The sequence below is a fragment of the Apteryx mantelli genome, chromosome 7 (genome assembly GCF_036417845.1).
Source record: "Apteryx mantelli isolate bAptMan1 chromosome 7, bAptMan1.hap1, whole genome shotgun sequence".
NCBI classification, from domain to species: domain Eukaryota; kingdom Metazoa; phylum Chordata; class Aves; order Apterygiformes; family Apterygidae; genus Apteryx; species Apteryx mantelli.
In genome coordinates this window covers 7567182-7589979 of record NC_089984.1, presented here as the reverse complement: position 1 = coordinate 7589979, position 22798 = coordinate 7567182, and the positions used below count along the sequence as shown (strand labels likewise).

General features: G+C 39.3%; 1 protein-coding gene across 2 annotated transcripts in view; it reads left to right on the top strand.

Annotated features, from left to right (window-relative positions):
- Positions 1-16078: 16078 nt before the first annotated feature.
- The window catches only part of CCAR1 (cell division cycle and apoptosis regulator 1), a 28959-nt gene continuing 22239 nt past the window's right edge, over positions 16079-22798 (top strand). For both annotated transcript variants that reach the window (XM_067299746.1, XM_067299745.1), the window contains exons 1-2: positions 16079-16148; positions 17150-17268. In XM_067299746.1, coding sequence (XP_067155847.1) covers positions 17196-17268 — 73 coding nt within the window. In that variant the 5' untranslated portion in view covers positions 16079-16148; positions 17150-17195. The remainder of the gene's footprint in view (positions 16149-17149; positions 17269-22798) is intronic.

The window sequence follows — 22798 nt, the reverse complement described above, 5'->3', positions numbered from 1 at the left end:
ATCATTGCAGTATTATGCTAAATTCATTCGGTTAAATTTGGGTCCTGTTTACATTGCTGCAGCCCTGTTGACTGCAATGTGCTAATTTATCAAACTTCCATGCAATTTTCATACTTAGCTGGCTGGATACTGATACTGTTGACCAAAGTTTGTGCCTACTCAGACCCCTGCAACCCTACCACAATTAGGGCTTGCAAGGACAGAAGGAGAGAGATTTGGAATAAATGCTGTTGTATTTTTGGTTAAATACAGAGGTTCATGGATAATATTGCTGGTAGCCATGATAAGTGATTCAAGGTCTGTAGAAAGGTGTAATATCTTCACTACAAGTTTTAAGGCACTCAAGACCACTGGGTCTGTTTCAGACCCATTTCAGGCTTATATTCTTGACACCTTTTTTAGTTTTTCTTATTCAATGGGTTGCTCAACAAGAAAGAGATTTTATGGAAACATACAAATAAAACTGTATCTGCATGTTTTATATTTAAAATGTAAAGTTCAAACTGCCCTTAATCTCCTATGAAAATTATCTCTCTTTGAAATTAACTTATCTCAAGCTTTTTATCTCAAGATTTCTTATCTCCATTTCAAGTCATCAGCTTTCTAATCTATGGTTTTTATATATGACTTTTCTCAATTTTTGACAGAAATCCTGTAATCTCTATGCAAACAGGAAGAAATAACCACACCCTCAAATACATGAAAAACTAAATTGCATGTCCACTTTCACGCTTTTTATACATAACAGCAATGTATTCATGCAGTGTTAAATGAACTCTCTTTCAGCTTCATGGTTGTCATTAAACTTCTTCACCAGCACAATCTTTGTGACATATCTTCCATAAAATTGTCAGTGTGTTTTATTTCTCACATATGGAAGATGTCTGCCTAACTGTGACCCATGACGCTATATATCTTCTCATCTTAAATAATAAAATTAGAGATGAGGAACAGTCCAATCACACGTGGAAACATTGTTTGGCTTTCCTCTTAACTTTGTCAGGTGGTAATCTAACTTTCAGGAGGAAGTGTGGAGGGAAACCTTTCCACTGTAGAGAAAACGTCCACTGATTATTGTGACACCATGGTACTGGACTGCAATGTCTGCGTTACAGCATTGTTTCTCAGTGGTGAGGATGTGTCGTCATGTCACACAGCCCTGGATATATGTACACATTCATCTGTTTCCTTTAGTTCCTTTGAGGACAGTAATTTTTCCTCTGTTCTCCGTGTGCATATGCTGGTTTCTTTAAAAAAAAAGAAAAAAGGCGGTCACCTTTTCTTTAATCCGTGTAGACAAGGTAGCAAGCACTGCTGTCATCACCAGTCTGTTCATTCTTCCCAGGATCAAGATGGAGAATGTGGAAAGCTAATCAGACACAAAGCATTAATAAGTTACAAAACTGTGAAGGGTACGGTTGGCTTTTGGGCCAGCCTTCTCTGTACACATTTGTGGTTGCCAGGGTACTTCTTTCTATTGACATTTTTCTTTGGTACATCTTATTTTAAATACATAAGTTTTCTTTTTATTAAGTCCGTGACACATTGGTGGCCTTCTTTGATCTCAGAGTGGCCAGTGTCAAACGTTCTGAAGATGTGCATACTTAGTATTTTTGTGGCTTCAGTGTCTTCTGGAATTATCTGATATTGTACTCAAACAGTTTTCACAGGTTGTTTAGGTTGTCCTTCAGTATGTTGCTGCAAAAGTATAATTACATAAAGAGAAGAGATTTATACTTGAGGTTTTCTCAAAGACCAAACATTAACAGTAATACTTAATCAGGCACCAGTATATATAGATCACTTATTTCTTCTAAAGAGTGGTTTAAAACATATTTCATGTTTATTTTGTTGCCGCTATATTAAACATTTTTGGTTATTTCAGAAGAGAGAGTTCAATTTTTAGTTTAATATTGTCATTTATATACTTGTTTCCTAAATTTTGAAGTTTTAATTCTCAATATAGCGCTGTATTATCTCCCTCAAGAACATTTAAATTTACTAGCGTCAATTAGCAGGTATTGCTCTCTAATCCATAGAGATGATACTACAGCTACCTTTCTCAGTCTATGGTGTCTTTATGGATCATCCTCTGTGGTTAGTTACTTTGACAGTCAGCACTCGGTTATACTGTAACCTGCTGCTGAATGCTTTAAACACTTATAACTACTCTAGAAGTTTTCCATAACTCTCTGTAGATCTACTTCAGTACTCAGCAGTAGCAATATAAGAGGTCAGCCTACTTGTGAATTTTTTTTTCTCCCAAACTGTCTCTGCTTCATATGTAAACCAGCTAATCTTCATCTCAGGAAAACCATAAGAATTTATTCTTCTTGTGACTCTTCCAAAATCTCTTTCAGTCATCTTTTATCTTTTAAACAGTAGTTTCTTGCTTCTTTTTATGATTTTAATTCATGTTCTCTTATAGGGAGCCTAGACTATTGCAGTTTGATAATTTTTCATTCCAAGAGAGAGGGACATTTCATCATCTTTCACTATCAGTGTTTTCTTGTTTCTAAGTCCAATTAAAATATTTCCAAATTTTTTTTGAACTCTATGTAATTGTTACACTCTGTTCTTATATCTGCAAGTAGCTGAACAAGACACTTTGCAATATTAGCAAACTGCTCACAGCCGTGGCTCTCCAGAGTTGGATATTTTTGCTTCTGTTGTGAGCATCTCTTTGTAATGCCCTCTCTTCTTTTGAATTACTCTATCAGTTCTGTTCAAATCCTGACATAAGACAGACTCTTTAGACAGACTCTGTAGACTGTGCACAATTACAAGAGCAGGAGTGTTTCTTTCCATCTTCTGGTTATATCCCTGTGCAGAGATCAGCTGTAGCCCTTGTGAGAAGCCTGAGTATTGCATAAGTTAAATGCCTTAACTGACGGTGAACTGCTTGGAAAAGAGTGGAACAATGGATTTTTTTTTTTGTTCTTCCTCTGTAGCAGCAAGTGGAAGTGATTGAGCTTGAGCAGAAAATAATTAAATATGATCTGCCTTTTATAAAAGGGTATAGGAGTGTCAGCATCACTGTTTTCCTCTTTTTGAGATACAAAGATGTAAGAATCCTTTCTTCACTCTAGTTCCCCATTTCATCCCAACGTTGTTTGCAGTGTCTAACCACGTACTCTTAACTTTAGCTTTAAATGACACAAGATGCTTCTCAATGCTGTACCCTTAATTCTTCCCACAACAGCATCTATTCTCTTTTTTTTCTACTGGACCATGATACACATCATTTTCCCATCTGTATTTATATTAAAATGCTAGAATCTTCCAGCAGTGTAGTTGCAATGAAGTCAAGATTTGGGTGCTAAACAAGTTATGTTAAGGTGACCTACTCTTGTTTGGTGTGACAGGTTGACAATGCTATTCTCAACACTTTGCACACCGTACCAGCTTTCCTTATAAAGTGGAAGGGTGCAGGTTGTAGACCTCAAAAAAGGACACAGGTAAGAAGCAGGACAGATGTGGCAGTTAATCTACAGAGAGTTACCAGTTACAGTAGATGAACTGTATTCCAAAGAAGCGCTGTTGCAATGGAGCAAGGGAACTGTTAGTTTGACGTTCAGTATTGCAGTTGTTGCCACAGAACATTTTAATTACTGTTGTGGAAAGTTTTGTGAATTGAATGATTGATAAATATTTTACATGTATATCTGTATTTTTATTATAACATTGTAATGGAAAAAGGTCTAGGGTTTGGGTGTGTTTTTTTTAAATAAGAATAAAAGGCCTGATTCTCATTTATACTACTGTCCTTTGCATCACATTAAAAGGATAAAGGGGCCTTAAATGGATATCCATTTAGCTTACGTCCTTTGGAATATCCCGTTACACTGATAGTGGTATAAAAGGTCATTAGTATAAATCGGAACCGTTGCCAAAAGACTGATTTGTACAATCATCAGAAATCAATTTCATGATATCCCTATTGCACACATATTGGCCAGTAACATCCAAATTATCACTAGTTTAGAAATACAGGTTGAAAAGAAACTGGTCTGGTTTATTTTGTAACAGGTTATAAGTATTCATTTATATTGGCTGTGCTTCTTCCAACCTTGTCTACAAAGAGAATGTGGTAGAAGACTTGTACCTCAAGATAATGTCCTGGCCAGAAATTGGCAGAATTGTGAATAATATTAATTCTAAGTCTGGGCAATTTTTCTTCAAATAATTACATTTTTTCATTATTTGATCCCTTCTATTTGATCACATAAAAAGGGGTTTTGAGAATCTACTTAGCTCCATTCTTTGCTGACTTAAGACCCAACAGGGTGTGTGTGCAGTACTGTGTGATGCTGCCACAGTGGGGTGAATTTTGAGACACATAGCTAAGAGCCAACACTTCCTATCTGCCTTAATTGTGGTGATCCTAGACAGTGAAAAAGTTGGCCCTGTTCTGTATGCTTGAGTCATGCAAAGCTTCCTTGCTGCCAATGGGTGCATTATATGAGCATCAAGCCCCACTATATTCCAGTTATGAAATATTTCTTTCAAAAAAAGAGAAAATAACGTTGACAAACAAAATCCTGTATTTTCATTCTTAACTTTATAAACTGTAGTGATACTGTAGAGCCTAATGAGAACAGATTTTATACTAACTTTGTGAATGCCAGTTGTGTGAATCCATGCAACTCAAAAGCCAGTGTCTGAACTTTGTGAGTCTCTAGTCCTCTAAATAAAAAATAACAGTAGGCCAGAAAAGCAAACCTGATATCCCAATATCATTAAAAGAAAGCCAGTTCTAACTAATCCAAACATTTAGACGCTTCAGGCTTTAAAAATTAATTATTCTAAGATTATTTGTTTAGTTTGGAAGAGGACAGCTCTTCATAATGTGACAATATTATACCAGGTCACAAATGCTGTTCAAAACTTGATATCATAAGAATGAACATTAATTTGTAAGAGCACACCATACTAAAATGCTAGGGTTAATGATTTTTTCCCTGATATAAAAAAATTAAAAGATTAACAGTATGCCAAAGCAAACAACAAAAAATTGCCAGGATTTTCTTTTTTTCTTCCTCTCTTTCTTTCTTTCTCCTTCTTTCCTTGGGATGCATTTGATATTTATTTTTGAACTCTGAATTTGAGGTTTTGGACTATTTCCAGTTACCAACCTACTGTATTTAGATCTGAAACATAAAATAACTTTTTAAAGCAAAAGAAGTTTATGTACAGGGAGAAAAAAAATCAGAAAGTAAAAGCACTTCATTATGTCACAGTATTTACAGGAGAAAGTATAAAAGTTACTTCCTTTCTTGAAAAATATTTGGGGCCTGACTCTCTCCTAGTTTAACTGAGCATAGCTTCATAAGGCTAATGGAGCTGTGAGGAGTTACACTAGCTGAGGAACTGAACCTTAAAATCTTCTTTGCAGACAAGGGAACCCTTACCAGCAGTACTTGAAGACTTGTGAGTTGTGACTGCATGTTACTTGAAAGATCTAATTAAGCTATGTTTTTTGGTGCAAGCAGTTGTTGTACATGATTTCATGTTTATGTAGCAAGATGCATTGAAATGTTGATACTAGTATTGAAACATACATGTAAAAATTGTTGTTGTGGAAATTGTCTGTTCTGTTCTATTTTTCTTGTGTGTCTCATCTGTTTAGAACGTAAACTTTCATTTTTTATTGTCCTAACTGAATAAGGCTAAATGAATACTGTAATTGAAAATATATTTTAAATCTTGTCATGAGTTTTTAAAAAGACTATTACAAATTGTATCATTCCTGATTACACAGAACTTTGTGGGTGGTTTTAAATAAATTTTATACTTCTATTTTGCACTTAGTCGTCTAATTTTTCTTTCCTGCATTTTATCTTCTTGTAAAATGCTTTCAGAAATAAAAGAATGCTGTTTCTCAACACAAATTGGATTCCCCCAAAATAAAGTCATGCTGAAGTAATTAGAGTTAGGACTGAAAATTTAGGCCAGGAGAGCCTGTACCATACAACTTATAGCAAGGTTAGTGCCCTGGTTTATAATACAGAATATGATGTCACACAAATGTAGTAGAGCTTAGTATTGACCATTTAAAACCATTACACAGTTTTAAATTTTAGATGGGAATTAAAAAATTAGTGATTCTAGACCTAGAAATAGTTTCATTTTGCAGCACATCTGAGGGTACTGAAAACCTCATCAAAGAGATTCTGACAATAGCAAGAAGTTATTCTAATAAAAAATACTATATTCTCTACATTCTGTATACTATGTTTATATTGTTTGCCCTGTAGTCAGTAAAGCGGGCCTTCTTGTTAAGGGAAGAGTAAGACAAGTATTAATAAAGGTATTTTCAGCTTTTGAAACATTTCCTCTGCAAAAGTTTATGCTCTTATCACTAATAACCTTTGCTACATTTAGAAATATATTCACAAGTTAACTCGGGCCTACAGGACTACAGTTTGGGCTTATCAAAGTCTGAGATTTCTGCAGTGGACAGAACAGGCAGGGGCATACAGCATGCGGCTACCCGACCCCTTGTTGACCAGTCTGCCTGTGCTCGTGTGCAGGACTGAACTGTCCCAGGCAGAGCCGACAGCAACAGAAGCAGTCGGAAAATTCGGAGCTTCATTTTCTTTTGACTGAAAGACCAAAACATTTCTGAACACTCTTACATGAAGTGCCTTATTTTTCTACAAGCCCTGTCTGGCAGAGCAAGGTTATGGGAATCATTTACTGTGGTTTTTAATTCCCATCCAGTGGAAATGGTCCAGATTTTGTTTCAAATGAGAGGGTACTTTTTTTCTGGAGACACAATACACCTCAGCTCTAGTCAGCTTTCCTATGTAACATTTAGTGCAGAACAGCAATACTAGAGAGATTTCCTGTTCTTTAGATGTGAAGGAAAGAAGGAAAACAACTCTTACTGCTCACATTTGCTTTCTTCCCTTCTCCAGTAAATGCAATAGCAAAAGCTGTTGTTACAATAATCTTCCAGAAAACTGAAATCTCCTACAAGGCAGGAAAATGCTACTACACTCAGGCTCTAATACCTCCTTAGTAATATAAAGTAAATTATGTGATATGGTGCATGTAGTCCCTGGGAACCAGATGTGGTAATCCAACAGGAAGGCCTTTACCCTTCTATGTCACTCGCTGCTCTTTTAGAGGATAATCATGAACGGGTTTTATAGCGACTGGTTTCCCAACCCGCCCCAGGCCTTCTCTAAGCCACACTGTCAAAGCTTTTGATGGAAGTGCACGTTCCACAGCTTGCCGCTGGGGTCAGTAACATATAGCACCGATGTCTAAGATAGCATGCAGCTTCTGAATGGCACTTAAGGAGCCGGGAGCTGACCCAAGAACATCATCTCAAGAGAGACACCTGTAAGCAGCAACATTTTCCAGCTCCCTTTGAGGTACTGGCAGCCAACTGCATCTTGCCACCCCCTGAGGTTCCCACTGCCCAATCTGCTCCCAGTCAGAGCCACATTTCTGAACAGCCAATATTTTACTAAAACCTTTTCATATATTAGAGAGTGTATTAATACATACAGAGATTTTAAAATGCAGATTCACCTGTAACTTGTGGGAACAAAAACAAATAAAAGTGATTGGCCCTACCATCCCTGAAAGTTTGCCAAACATTCATTTATCTCTATCTCATAGCTCAAGAACTGGAGGTAGCTTCAGTGCATTTTCATGTTTTGAAGTTCTTATATAAGCTATACAGGTAATAGAAAATTCATGTAATACAGTTGGTTGCTTCTACATTTTTAAGATGTATAACCTCAAATTGTAATATCTGTTAAAAACTGTATTAATTGTAACAACAGCTTAAACTGCAAGTTTACAAAATTTTTGCTAGTGCTGTATTATACTGTTCAACAGTGCTCTAATACCTGATAAAGATTAGAATGGCAGGGCATTTATTGAAGTTTGAGCGCTGTCAGATAATACTAATGCCAGTTTCTGTTGTTATATACTATTGTCTGCCTGACTTTTGTTTCATTTTTTATAAATATTCCTCTGAATAACCCTAGAGGATTATTCATTACAAAAAGAATGCTACCCAATGCAAATGAGGTCATGCAAAGCCTTTTATGTTTCATCTTTGAAAGTCCTTGTATCTCATCTAAACTTAACTTGTATCTTCAAAATGGATGTTGATTGATATATAGGACTTTCTGTGGATTCTCCACATCAAAATGAGCATCATATTCAAAACTAATTTTAGCACAAACAAGACAATGCTTCAACTAATCATGTTTTGGTTTAGTACATGGCCTAGATGGTCTAAAATAAAATAATTAGCAGGGATACCTGCTTGTGTTTTTGATCTAAGGCACATTGAAAAAGGTGTTAAAAATATGGAAATCTAAAGCCGAGCTATTTCAATAACCATTTGATGGAGTGTGATTCTTAAAATGGGCCTCTAATTCCCAGTCCAGTCTGCTTACTTCAGAATACAGTTTTGCTTTTATAATATACACCAGTTATACAAAATTCTTAGCAGCTGAGTTCTTGAAATTTTCAATTTTTTTGTCTTCTTCCACTAGGCCAAAACTGACTCATAATCATCTCCACTGTATCATGCATGCATCTCTCTTTATTCCTAACAAAATTGGGTAACACTTCTCCCCTGTTTGAGCCTGAAGTAGCCCAGAATTGTTGCTGGAGGCACCAAGACTTAGCCTCATTTTTCTACTCAGAATAGTAAAAATTTTGCTTCCTATGGCAAAACAAGTTGGCAGTTCAGTTTCTTGTGACCACATTGTTTTGTAAGTAGCCTTTTGTTTTTGCACAGTGGTGACTTTAACTCCATTCACTTGAGGGATCCCTTCAGAGAAATCAAGTACTAAGCCTTTTTTTCCTCAATGAGCACTTCTATGACAGACCCTAACTAACTTCCGCACTAGCGGAAGAGCCTTGTAAGGACTGGTCTGGTTCACAGTTGCTACGAATTTTGAAAGGATGAGATGAGCTGGGCTGCTGCAAATCCTGAGGGCATGAAGCTGTGAGTGGCTCAGGTGTGCCACTGCTTAACAACACTCCTTAAGCTGCAACTCTTCTGAGGCCTGACCAGCACAGTCAAAGAAAAGCAGAATGCTCCACATTAGTGTGCTCACCAGCAAGCCTTGCAGGGGCCAGAGGCTCTAGATCACCCCAAAGCGCACAGACAAGTACTTCCTCTATGTGTAATTTCTATTGTGTCTGAGCAAACTGAGTAGAAACTAGAGTTTAAATGTTTCTCCGTTGCCTTCTCGCACTGGAGGAGCCGTTACTTGGGGCTGTTACCGTATGCAGAGTTCTGAGGATGTTCTTAGTTGTTCCTGTGTCTTGCAGCCTGCATAGTCCAAAGCAAGTGACATCTCTGAATCTCTACGTTCAGCTGCACCACAGTGGGAATTATATCTGCCTGGCCTTCAGCTCTTGCTCTGCTCAGGAAAGAGACTAGATATTGCGGGCAATAGTAGAAGGGAAATTAGTTCTTGGCTCTCAATCTCCTGCTTTTCAAGCAATGGAGCTAAGACTTTAAAGGTGGTCAGGATTTTTCTTCCCATCTTTCTTTGAGCACTTTAGGAAAACCCTGTTCTTCTAGATGTATCAGATTCCATTCTGTGTGTGAGAAGGGATTTCTCATGTATCTCCTTATAATCTTGCTATGTGAAAGGTAGAATTAGTGCACTTCTATAGACAGGCAAAAAAGGTTGCTCAAACACATGTCACCTCAAGTAAGCAGGAAGGAATCCTTAATCAGGGCAGCTATCCCTGTACTCCTTGGTCAACACAAATTGTACCTCTTTTTCTTTCCATAAATCATGAGGAACGATCCAAACATTACAGCTCTCCCTAGACAAGAAGCCACACATAAAACTAATATTCACAATATTTCTTCCTTCAACTAAAATTAGATAAGATATCCTATACTCCTCTAAGAACCTTATAAAACTCAGATGAGTACTTGTGATTAAAGTAAAATGTTAAACTCTTATGCAAAAACAAAACAGTCACAAAATTTGAAACCAATTCTATCTGATTTTAGTTAAGAAATTACCTTACTTTTAAAGGCATAGTTGTATTTTCCAACTAGAGATTCCCCCTTTTGCAAGGATGTATTTCTCTGAAACTTCAGCATTAACTGTGATTGTCCAAAAATTTTTTTGAAATGGAAGCTTCCTTCCAAGAAATGTTTTTGATCATAAGAATGTATTTTCTTGAAATTTTGAAGTGTCAAATGGGACTATTCAGGAGAAAAGTCTGCTATGTACTCATTTAGGAGAACCAAGAACCAACTGCTTATATAAAATAACTGCGCTCAAGCAAAGAAGCATTGGTTCAGCTGAAGGAAAGCCAACATTTCATGGGATTTGACAGAAGAATAGCTGCAAACAACCCAGACCCTGAAGGCCTGTGTGCAGGGATCTGATTTCAGAACTGAAACACAAATATTTTTAGTAGTTATCTCACTAAGTGTTGACTAGCCCCGCTAACAGGGCACCAAGATGGTGTTTAGGCTACATTTCATCTGTCCAACACTGTCAATCTGTTCACTCCTCTATTTATCCCAGAATACCATCTAAGTTATTAGCTGAAACATGTTAAGAATTTCATTTACTTATTTTGGCAGAAACACATATCTCCTCTTCTTGAGTCTATTGTATGTTCCAGTTGCTTTAGTTGAAGATTCTATGCATCACTTTAGCTCACTTCAGTCATTTACAGAGATCACAGTGTGATTTAATACTGTATTTAATCTATTATAAACTACAGCAAAATGCAGAAACCCTTATTCTTGATATAGATAAGTGACTGGTATGAGAGGCAGTCAAATGTGCTACATCGAGATCAATCCCCTAATGGTTTCACTGTGTCAAACCTCTACATGTAATAGCAATGAAGACAGCTGTGGGATGCACTGTAAAATATTCTGGGGTTCAGCCTTCTAGCACATATGGTCAAACTTGAATTGAGGAAGGACCAATCTTCTCTCAAATACATGCACCTTTAATTTAAATTTAAGGAAATAAAGTTACAAGTGCACCCAATCTTACAAACACATGGTATATATAATGAGAGATGTGGTAGAATTTCAGAATTTAGGGGATGCACAGATGACATTTTTTAACTCAGAACCGTAAATGTTCAAATTAAAATCTACAAACAACCCATTAGGTAAAAGCCCTTACATAAAAATTCTAGAAATGGGACCTTGTTCAGAGTGGGATCTCCAATACTTTTGTAACATCAATAAATGCTAATGAATTTCACCATGAGATAAGAATCCCTTCTCTGAGCTTCCTGAAAGCAGTATCTTAAAGCTATTTTACTGAATCATTGCCAATCCCCTTAGACAGGAAACTTTATCAGTTAAATATATTGTATGTGATGGCCCCTGTAATCCTGGTGTATATTAGCATCAAAATAATTAAAAATAATATAAATGCTCTAGCATAAACTAAACAAATTCAGGCTTTGTCAGAAGTCCATTCTGAACCCATTTAATTTTGTCTGGATATAGTAGACCGTGACATAAGATCTTTATCCTTTTTTTAAGAGCTTATAGCGGTAGGGGGGAACATTTTGCATGTCACACATTTGCAATCTGCTAAACCCAATCAGGTAGACTTTTAACTCTATGACATCCCTCCTGTGTTTTTGAGTGGTCTGGCAAGTTCAGAAATATTTTTGTTAAATGCTTTGTATAGTAGTATGTAATAAATTTATGGTACTAAATGTTTCAAGTGGTTAGGGAATGGAAAGTTTCAGTACATAAGAGATCTCAGAAAAGAACTAAGAGAAATTTCTGTGCAAGAAAAAATTCTGTTAATCTGTTCAGAAGGTTATATTCTACTCTTGGCTCCTATAATTCAAGCATCAAAAAAGCCATTGACTGAACTGCTGTTGCCATCAGGTTTTCCTGGTATCACTGAATATCTGGAAAGGTAAAAACACATTTGAATTCCTGAATGATCTTTGCTGACCTTCTGAAGAGAGTATGTAAATAAACCTATCAAGAGCTACAAAGAACATGCTCCAGAAATAATGTGCGTGTGTGTGTGTGTGTGTGTGTGTGTGCGCGTGTGTGTGTATGTATATATATATGAATGTTAATTCAGGAATTGATCAAGATGCATGATAATCTGTTCTCAACAAGAATATGAAAGAAACATAATGGGTCACACCATCAAAGTTGTACACCATCAAAATTCAGTGAAATAACCATTTCTCTGTAGTTGGCAAAGGTCTTATATGAGCTGGACAGATACAATATCCCCAGTTACTGATTATTATTAGTTTTCTTCCCTGTAGTTTCATGTTTGGTGTGAAACACTAATTGCTGTGTCTTCTCAATTGCACAGATTGTCAAAATTATGTTTATTAAAACATTATAATTTCCCCTCCAATTCATTCAAACACACAGTATTAACACAGTTAAATCTGTTTCTGGCTTTTTTTTTTTTTCCCAACAAAAATGAGCCTCTTACATGCCTCCTTCAATAGTTTTCTTTCACAGCATGTACCTAAGATACTTCAGACTAGTTTTTTTTCTAACACAGGAAAATATTACAGTCTCTGCTGCTGCTGTATAGTGACAACTGGTTGATAAATGCTTAATTTTTTTGTGTGAAGGACACTATAAATCAGGTGTGCAGCCATCATACCTTTATTATGATGTGGAACTCTGTAGTGTCAATAATGTGTAGTGGTTTAGTAAAGAGAAATACTGAAGCATCTGTGCTAGTGTAGGTACGAGGGTAACTTGCCTCTGAAGCATATGGTCCTTATCTTGTGCTTACATACAGCCTGACCCATGTCTTCGCTTTCAAAAGAAGGATAAAGCATTATAACCGTTCTCTGTATTTCCCTTTATTTGGAAAAAATAGGACTTCTATTTTTCCAAGGCTGTGAAGTACAATGTATTTCTAAAAGCAATGACAATTACTATTTGCAGCTGATACTCAGTCATTCCTTTTAGATTGTAAAACCCCTGCAGCAAACACTTTGTTTTGTGGTGCATTTGTACAGCAACAAGTAAGTTCATGATACAATCACAGTTATGAGACACCTTAGGGGCATACTGAAGATAGTAAAGATTTGTTTGATGATGAATGTGATTATTTTTCTGCTCCTTCAAGATCTAGGGGATCTGAAGCTGGAGTCATCAGTGAGTTTCACTAAGGGCAAATGTTGCTATCTCAAAAACAAATTTTTTTTTTTTTTTTTCAGCTGAAGGTGAGATACTGATACTACACCAAACACAAAATACAATGTGGCAAATGTTGATACATATCAACATCAGTGCAGATCTAAAATGTATACTATCTGCAGAAAAAGTACAATTTCATATTCCTTGAGCTAATGGAGAAGCTCCTTTGTCTCAAAGCAAGCCATACACTAGCTTTTTCAGCTACCCAGTATGCTCATTAGAGACCTGCATGATATCCATGTCTAAATCTGCATTCCACCCACACCCAGTATGAAGAACAGCATGCTTCTACTTGCTACTTAAGTGTTTATACTTCTCAGTGTATTAGTTATTGCTTCTACAGTGCTGGATCAGTAAGGCTGGCTGATGTGGTAGTAGAAAATATACTTACTTCTATGATTGTGTTAACAGTGGTATACATAGAGGTGGTGGTGATGATTTTGAGAGCTCTTTTAGTCACAATCTTAAAAAAAAAAAAAGGCGATTAGTTTTAAACCCTTTTAAAAAACAGTATTTAATTAAGTACCAACTGAGCCCCTGTTCAAAAGAATATAGCTGTTTTCATTCCATAAACATTCTGGTAATAAAGAACATGTACACCACTGTAGAAGGTGCCACAGATCAACTTAATGGCTTTCTGGGGCAAAGCATTGACAGCTGAGTGCTGAAGGCCAGAGATCCAAAATACTAGCTATTTGCACTATGAGATCTCACTACTATGTAGCATTTCCTGATACCAAAGTTCTATTCTTTGCTCTTTTCCATTCATCTTTGTTAAACATACCAACAGTGCCAGAAAGCATATGAAGTTCTTTGCTTATACTCTTTCTGTATTACCTTTTCTCCCCACAATATCCCCAGCTTATTCTTAACTCCCTTAACTACCAGAAAGGCTGAAGGCAGATTATGCTAATTTTTCCCTGCTAATTTTCTCTTTTCTCAACTTGTCTGATTATTTTAAGCAAATCTGTAGAAATTTCATACCATTTAGACCTCTGCCCCTTTATCATTTTTGTCTGAAATTGTCCGATGTACTTAAAAGATATACAGGACTTGCAAAAAAGAAGGGAGAAATGGAGCGATTACTTAAGCCTATGGGTTTGTTTGTTTAAAGAAATGAGACTAGATGTACTCATTTAATTTGGCAGTGTGCTTTCTATTACGACTGTTATTCATTACAACAATATCACAACAGCATGGTTTATCTTGAAAAGAGAATGCAGAGACCTAAAGAAAGCAACAGGAGTCATTAGTGTACCAAAAATAGCAATGGCAACATTTGCCAGCTAAAGAGAGCAAAATATATGTGGAGAGGAAAAAGTACATGAAGTTATATACTACTTCAGATAACAGGAAATAAGGCTTGTGGTTTCCTAAGAGGATCAGTAAGAGTTATACATTCTCTGATTTTAAAAAAGACTCTGGGACAGAAGACTGAACAAACAAAGGTACTTTCCAAAATTCTGACATTTGCTGAAACTTATTTTCTCTTTTAATACAGTTTTGCCTCATCTTTTTCATTTATAGCATGGGAGAGAACCCTGTTATATTTTTAGCCTCTAAAGCCTATTTCCAGGTTAAAGAGTACAGATTCTGCATAGTCCAATGGCAGAATTTGATGGAGTAATGCCAGGAGTAGACATGAATAAGGCTTAAAATGTTATTTTGTTTTGTTTTTAATTAAGAACAATGCTTACCAGCGTACAACATCTTCAACCCTAAGAGGTTATGGTTTAAGCCTAAGCTGCACTGCCCTTTAAAGTTCTACCACAGATCTACCTGCGTGTAGTATTGGATACCAAATGCTGAAATAAATTTTTATTTACCTGGTGGTCTTCTGCTTTTTTTTTTTCCTAGTTGCCCTTCTACAACATAATGCAGCCCACAGCAAATGAGAACTTAATTTACCCTTAAGAGGAAAAATCTACTTGATGTTGTTGCCTTTCAATGCATCTATCAAGGATGGATTTTACTCCATCATCAAACTTCAATTTTTTTAACAATGTCAAGTAAACACCTAGCAGTCCCACTTTCACACTCAGAGTGTGTTTTGTTGACTTCTCTAAAGTGCTGAGTAACAACTTACACGTGTATTTTCCCTCGAAGCAAACTCTGGTCAAAACCAATGTAAGGGATGGAAGACTTTATAGCATCAATGGAAGCGGGAGGGAAGGGAGATCACTGCTGCCCATGAACTACTGCAACGGCTCCTGCTCCTGGCTGCAATTTCTGTGGCAAAGCACCTCGTCCAGGGCTTTGACGAGCTCGCTCTCCCCGCCCCAAGTGAGCCCCTGGGCTGCCTGTGTGCACGTGTGCGAGCCGCTGCTCCCTTTCAGATGACACCTTTGTCCCCTCGGCCGAGCAGAAGTGCAGCTTTTCGTTTTTTTTTTTTAAGCACTGCAGCGCTCCGCTCTCCGCACTGGCGCCTCTGAGGCCGTGCGAGAAGCGCCAGAAAACGGCCCACGCCGAGGGTCTGCTCGGAGCCCCCGGTGGGGCGCTGGAGGGAGTGTCGAGCAGCGGGTGCCCCTCTGCGTTTCTTCCCCGCAGAGCCGCAGTGCAGCGGCGGGCCGAGGGGGACCCGCAAGGCGGCACCGCCGCGGCCCGGGCACCCCGCGATGCCCCACGCACCCACAGCAACATGGCGGCGCGCCTTGGCCAACATGGCGCCGAGACGCCTCCCTTCGCCCAACGGCCGCTTCTCCTTAGGAGGCGCGCGCCGGACACCCCCCCCCCACCGCGTGGCGCGCGAGCCTCCCTCTGCGCCTGCGCGCTACCGGCCGCCCGCATTGTGCGGAGCGGCGGCGGCGGCACGTGCGGCGGGCGCGCGTTTGAACGTAAGCAGTGTGCGCCGCGGGCCGCCGCGGGGGCGGGGGGCGGGGGGCGCGGGGCGCCTGCGCAGTGGCGGCGCGCTCGGTGTGGGAGGCTCGGAGGGGTTTGAAATGGCTCCGGGCAGGCCCGGCGCGGCGCCGCTCAGGTACCGGCGGCGGCGGCGGGCGTGCGCGCGCGCGCGCGAGGAGGTGGGGAGGGGGAAGGCTCCAACGGTTCCAACGGCTCCGCCGCCGCCGAGCAGGCCCCAGCGGGCCCGCGCTGAGGCCCGCATTGTCGGCCGGGGGCGGCGGCGGGCTCCTCGCCGCGGCGGGCCGGGCCGGGCCGCGGGGGAAGGCCCCGCGCCGCCGCCGTTGCTCGCGGAGCTGCGAGGTAGGGCCTCCCCCCGGTGCTCCCGCGGCCTCCCCTGGCCCGGCCCTCTGTTTTTCCTGCATGATGGATGTGTATTTTTTCGTTTTTAAGCGCCTAGGCCCAGTTTAGCCGCCGGTGTTTTAGCTGCGCGCGCGTAATAAAAAAGGTTAGCTCTGCTTAGGCTTTTTTTTTTTTTTTTAGCGTTTTAGAAAGTGAATTAAAACAAAAACGTAGGCGAAGAAAGCGACAGGCTCGTGCGGTGCGGTGATGGCCCCGGCGGTTTTTTTTCGGGGGGTGGGGGGATGGGAGGGAGGGAGGGGGCAAGTTGTGGAGTTGGTGAGCGCTTCTGCCATTTTTGTGTTGCTGATTTGCCCTTGTTCAAGGAAATTGCTTTTTTCGAAACCGAGCGATGGCCGAAAGCATGTGGTGTGTCTTCTACCGGCTTCGCTTCTAAGTGGCGACGTAGAAGTAACCATAACAAAAAAAAATCTTCATTCTGCAGAGTCACCTTTCCCCCAGTCTCACTGTAAACTTCAATACTTTTTTTTTTTTTTGAATTTAAATAGCATTAGTCTCATTGTTAGGGATGGGAGGGTGGAGATCATTTCTTAGGCAAATATAATAACTTGTCTTGCAACTTTTTGTTTCCCCCACTTTTAGTAAGAATGCGTGCTGCCCACCAGGTTTAGGGATCTAAAGATAATCTTTCAACATGATTTTTTTTTTTTTTTGACCCAGAATTAAAATAGGCCGATGGTAAATGTTTCAAAGATTGTAGCTGCTGCTTTATTTTAATAGATTGCAGTTATAGAAGATAGAAACCCAGGAGATTTTGCCTTTCACGATGGCTCAGTTTGGAGGACAGAAGAATCCCCCTTGGGCTACTCAGTTTACAGCCACTGCAGTATCTCAGCCAGGTCAGTTTACATATAACTTGGTGTTTGAACCCTGACATCTAGTAGGTTTGGAGATTCCGTAGTTGGGTATGCAGTTAAGAGTGGCTCCATGCTAACTAACTTATTGATAAATTCTACTGAAACAGTTTATGCTGGATGTTTCTTATGTGGTAAAGGTATTAATGATCACTAATTAACATTAGCTGTATATATTTTCTTGAGTAATGAGTAAAATCATAGCTGAATTTTCCTTGAGTCTCTTGGTCAGTAAAATTAAGTTACTCATATCCAAAGTTGTATAAATCAAATTACTTTTCATCAGACTGCATTCATGTAGATTAAAAAACAATAGCAGTAATAAGACATCACAGATTTTTATGTGGTGCCGGTGTTTCATTCACAGGGCAGCTTAAATCAATGTTTACAAAATACTTTGCCTTTATTAATATATTGGGCATACTTCACATAGCGGAGAGGTCTTTGAGATTTACTTCTTGGGGGGAGAGGCATTTATGGGTTTTGTGCCAAGTTAGAACTTAAAGATCACTACAGCCAGAGATAGTGCCCTGTTGATCATAAAGAATGTCCTTTATGTTTTAGTTAAGTAGCCTTGTTGAATCACAGGCTATTGTATTTGGAAACTTAGCTGGCTACATCTTGATATATGTTTCACATGGATTCTTTTATAAAAAGGTTTTAAGACAGGACTTGCTGCACAGTGAATATTGGTACCTTCATTTCCAGTGCTGGGTTGCCTCTTTCTCCTCTTGAATTCAAAGTATTTCCTAAATTCTGTAGTTCAATTCAGCCTGATGCAAGAAGGCTTTGACAAAGCTGTAGTACTTTGAGGACTCAGGATCTCAAAATATGAGAGTGGGCAGTAGCCTTGTTAAAGAGATGTCTTTCTATAGTGGTGTCCATTTTTTGAAGTTGTCCTTTGCATCTTACTCTTGACTGATATGAAATTGAATGTCATACCTCCTTTGTGAGTAGTTTTACTTCCTGAAGCTTAGCAAAATTTGGGAATGCCTGCCACTCCTTGGGGGGGGGGGGGGGAAGGAACACAGATCTTTCTCCTAACTCAGTTTTCTTTACATGACTTACTCCTTTTTCCTTTGGGTGTTGATCCAATCTTACTGCATATCCTCAAGGAACTGGGTTCCCCCCCCTCTCCTACCAATAAGTTTCACAGTACTCAGTCCCAGTGTGCCTGTTCCTTGGACAGCTAATCTGCATGCCCTGGTACTGCTCCCCTTCTGCAAAAAACTGCTTAACAAGCTGGAGGGAAAGGGTAGGAACTGTGAACATGGGAGAGAGAAACTTTGCTTGTGGTTCCAGTGTCTGACTCAGCGATAGCTTGGAGCAGTCAGAGGGTGACTAACTACCTCTGGAGCTTTCTGCCCTGGGCTGGGGCCTTCTCAGGACTGTGCACCGAAAGTGGTGGTGCAAGGCCCAGCTGAGGGCCAACTCCATGCTCCATGTCCCTCCTTGGAGAGAAAGCTGTTAGAATGCTAAAGGGGAGGAGCTGGCAGCCATCTTAGACCTTGCTGAGCCAGGACCAGAAGGGGGCTCTGGAGAAGAGGAAGCAGAGGTAGATCACTAGAAGCTTACAGCTTCTTACCTCTTTTCCTATACATATGACTCTGCCTTTGGTTAGTCTACTTCTCTGCCTTCTTAAATTAAATGAAATGCAAAATTTGATTGGGATTGGACTAGTCAGCATCAATTGCTGTGAGAGATTTTTCACCTGCTCGGTGAGGACAGTGTCTCCAGGGATTTTTAGCTGTTCATCTGATACTGTAGCACCTGACTAAAACATGTGAGCCATTAAAGACTAACATTTGATTGCAGTTTTGCCTTCCTCCTGCAGTAGTCTCACCTTTCTTCATGTTTCTAGCTTCCCTCTTCATACTCTACAGTATCTTCTCCACAGTTTCTCTGCAAGGCCTCTAGATCCTTGCTTCCTTCTCCGCAGTACCTTCCTATTGCTACTGCAGTCACTACTCCATCACCTTGTTTGTCTTCTTTCTTTTTTCCTATCCATACTGCTGAATCCAGTCCCCAGCATTCTGCCACCCAGCTCCTGTTTCAGCACCCATACGTGTACTCTGTCCCCTGCTTTTTTATAGGCAATGCTGATTGCTAGTATATAGGACAGGAGGTGGTGGATGTTGTTGTTTTTAGTATACAGTGTTCCTTGGTCCTGCTGAGAGCTGAAGAGCAGTGTGTATACCGCTCAGCTGCAGCTAAGTAGTCACCGTTCATGCACTTCTCTGCATGAAGGTATGACTGTCCTGCCGGGTTGCTTGCTTGTTAGAGACATGCTGCCAGTGCTCAGGCAGGCTGAATAGCACGCACTGCTTCTCACCTGCCAATGAGCCCAAGAAGTTGTTCTGTAGATTGTGCATTGTGTTAAGCTCTTGTAAATTTTAATATTCATAAACTTGATTTAAAAAGCATGCATGCTTACCAAAGTTTGGTATATTTTCAGAGAATTGGCAAAGAGTGTATATAGATTTATGCCTGCCAGCTGTCTTTATCCAAGTGTCAGGTTCCTTTTCCAAAGCATCAAATGTTTGCATATGGGAGAGAACAGGTCTCAGTTTTCTTATAACACAGGCAATGTGTTATATAGCTTTTTCCTAAGCTGTAGTCAAAAGTGATGAACTAGTTTTGCTCATCTTTACTGACGATGTTATAAACCCAGTTTTATAATTGCAAAAAGGTAATATTGGGATTTTTTTCACTTTGACCGGCATGTTGTCCTGGCAGTCCCTGGTGAAGAAGTAACTATGCTAGTTAGGGCCCTTAATTAGTAAGGTGTGACAGTGCTACATAGTTGTAGAGTGACATACATGTGATGAGGGGTTCCTGGAATCCCTTTGGGATAGCTCACTATTTACTTTTGTGCCTCTGGTATTAGAAGGCAGGCAGGTAATTCCAGGTGCCAGCAGAGATCTTTGTATGACGAGAGAGACTCCTACTTGCAACACAGTGAAATTGTTTCTCAAGAGCTTGTCTAATAGTTTCATGCATCGCATGATTAAGAACAGAATAAAGTCCCTGCTATGCTGGTTAAGCATAGGAAGTTAAATTAAATTATGCCTGCTGCAGAAAATTAAAACCCTACATAACACAGATTTTTTTTTTTTTTTTTTTGGTCCGTATACCTGCAGACTTATGATGTAGTTTTCTCAACCTGCCCCCTGAAGGAGAATCCCCTTCTGTTCTCTCAGCTGTTGATTTTTGACATGTCTTTTGGTTTGTGTCTCTGTGCTTGGTATACACCATCTGCAAGACTGATTGTTGCATAGTGAAGCCTGTTTTCATAGAACTTAGAGTTTTGCTCTGAAACCTTTTCTTTAGTCAAGGTAAAGTCCTAGCTGTGCCCGATTCTGATTAATTAGCATTGTCTTCTTTGCTATATCAAGACTTCATCGCATTAGAATGAAAGAACTGTGCACCTGATGAAAACAAAGGTCCCTGAAGCTCAGTATCTTGTTATTCCTGGTGGCCTATATGAGATGTCTAAAGAAGTGCCTAAGTATAGGACAAGCATGTAGTGAGATACTTCTCCAAAATATTCCCTGTGGCTGTTCTGGGACTGTGGATCTCAGATCCACTAGGAAACAGTAGCTGATGCACAATTTGTTAGCTTGCTGTAAAGGGATGTCCTATAATGAATACACTAAGCCTGGTTTCTATTGTGTGCCTGTTGGTGGGAATTCTTTGGGAGAGGATTATATGACATTTACATTGCATGTGCATTAGTCTTGAAGAAACTTTTTTTTAAGGCAATATTACCTTCTAATGACTATCTACTGTCTAAAATTGGATTTGTAGGTCTGAAGAAAAAAAAAAAGCCTGAAACCAAATCAAACAACAGCAAAAAAAAGCCGACAACCCCAAACCCACAATTTCTGACAATTGTGAAAAGTACTCAAAGCCCTGGATAGGTACTCCTTTACTATAATCCTAATAAATCTGTATCATTCCCTCATCTTAAAGGGTCTCTGGAATTAAGCATCAAGAGAGACCACTTAATACTGTCTTTTTCTGAATTTGCTGCAACAGAAACTTCTTTTACCTAGAAGGATGCTGTGGCCTAGGACTGTGATCTGTATCCAAGCCCTTCCTGACTTCAATGTCATGCAGTGTTTGGTGCTAGTGGAAATTGTTTACTAGGCTTAATTTGAAGGAAGGCGTTTCTGTCATTGTACTTACTGGCTGATGATCACAAATCCTAAGAAGCCATTGTTTGTTGCTGCAGATGTTTGTTGGCAATAATCATAATATGGCAGCCAGATGTCAGTGCCCCACACAGTCAGCTTTTGGCTATGGGATTTTTATTTATTTTTACTAGGGTGGCAAACATGATTGTTTATTTTTATCAGAACCTGTTTGGTTGAGGTCAATACATAAATAAAAGATGGTCAGATTAAACTCTTGAAATACTTGAGAGCAAATCAGCAGGAAGAGGATATGGCTTTGAAAAATATGTTACTACAGATATTAGTCCATGGGGGATCACAGCACCCTTCTGACCTTGCTCTTTGTTGGCAAGTTGATCTGCAGCATTGTAGATAATGTGGTACCCGGTTAATATTGAAAGCTAAGAAAGTGACAGCAGTGGTGGCAAAATCTTTGTTTAAATGGAGAAGATGGGATAAGCGTAGTAGTGTGGGTTGAGAATTGCATAAGAGAGAGATACTGGTGGGTTCTGCTGGAAGGAAAATTGTCATAATGGCAGGTGTAACACCAAAGGCAGAGCAGCATAACCAAAGATCTGGTTTTGGGACCAAGCATGTTAATATTTTTGTGAATATCCTTCCTACAAAAGGTAGGAGGAGCTCCTGAAACCTGCTTGATGACAATGTTTCCCATTTTCATTACAATACAATATTAGAATCAGAGGGACCAAATGATGATGGCTAGGGTAATCAGGTTCAAAGGTAATAGCGTTAAGTGAATTTGCGTGCCAATAGGAATTTCTGTTCAGCATTTGGGAATAAGAGGAGAAAGATTAATGCACTTGTATTTGCCTTGAGTGAGCTAGCAAAAGTAATGCAGCCAAGAAAAATGTAAGTTGTCCTAGAATGCAGCAGCAAAGCTTTTTTATTAGACTTAAAGAACTGTTTAAGGTGCATTATGTAAGGCATTGATGATGTTCCAGATGAGTGTGGTTCTAGATGGTTGAAAGTATACTTTCAAAGAGGACCTGATGGAGGGAAAAGGAGTAAGGAAGAGGATTAGGGAAATGGAGGGCATGTCATGGGAGAAAGAACTGGCTTCTTTGGCTTCTAAAGTGAAATAAAGCTAGAATTTTCCAGGGGAAAAATGTCCTGTAATACTGGAAATATTGTAATATTGCTGTAATATGGAATGCTTACTGATTTCATTATTAAAATAGTATTACCTCCTAGAATACTTATGTGACAATATTTGATACAGATCATAGTCATAGTGATTATTTACACAGTTGCTTACTGATTTCTTTCCATGTTTCATTCCAAAATTTCAAGAAGATCAATGCCATCAACTTTTTCTCTAA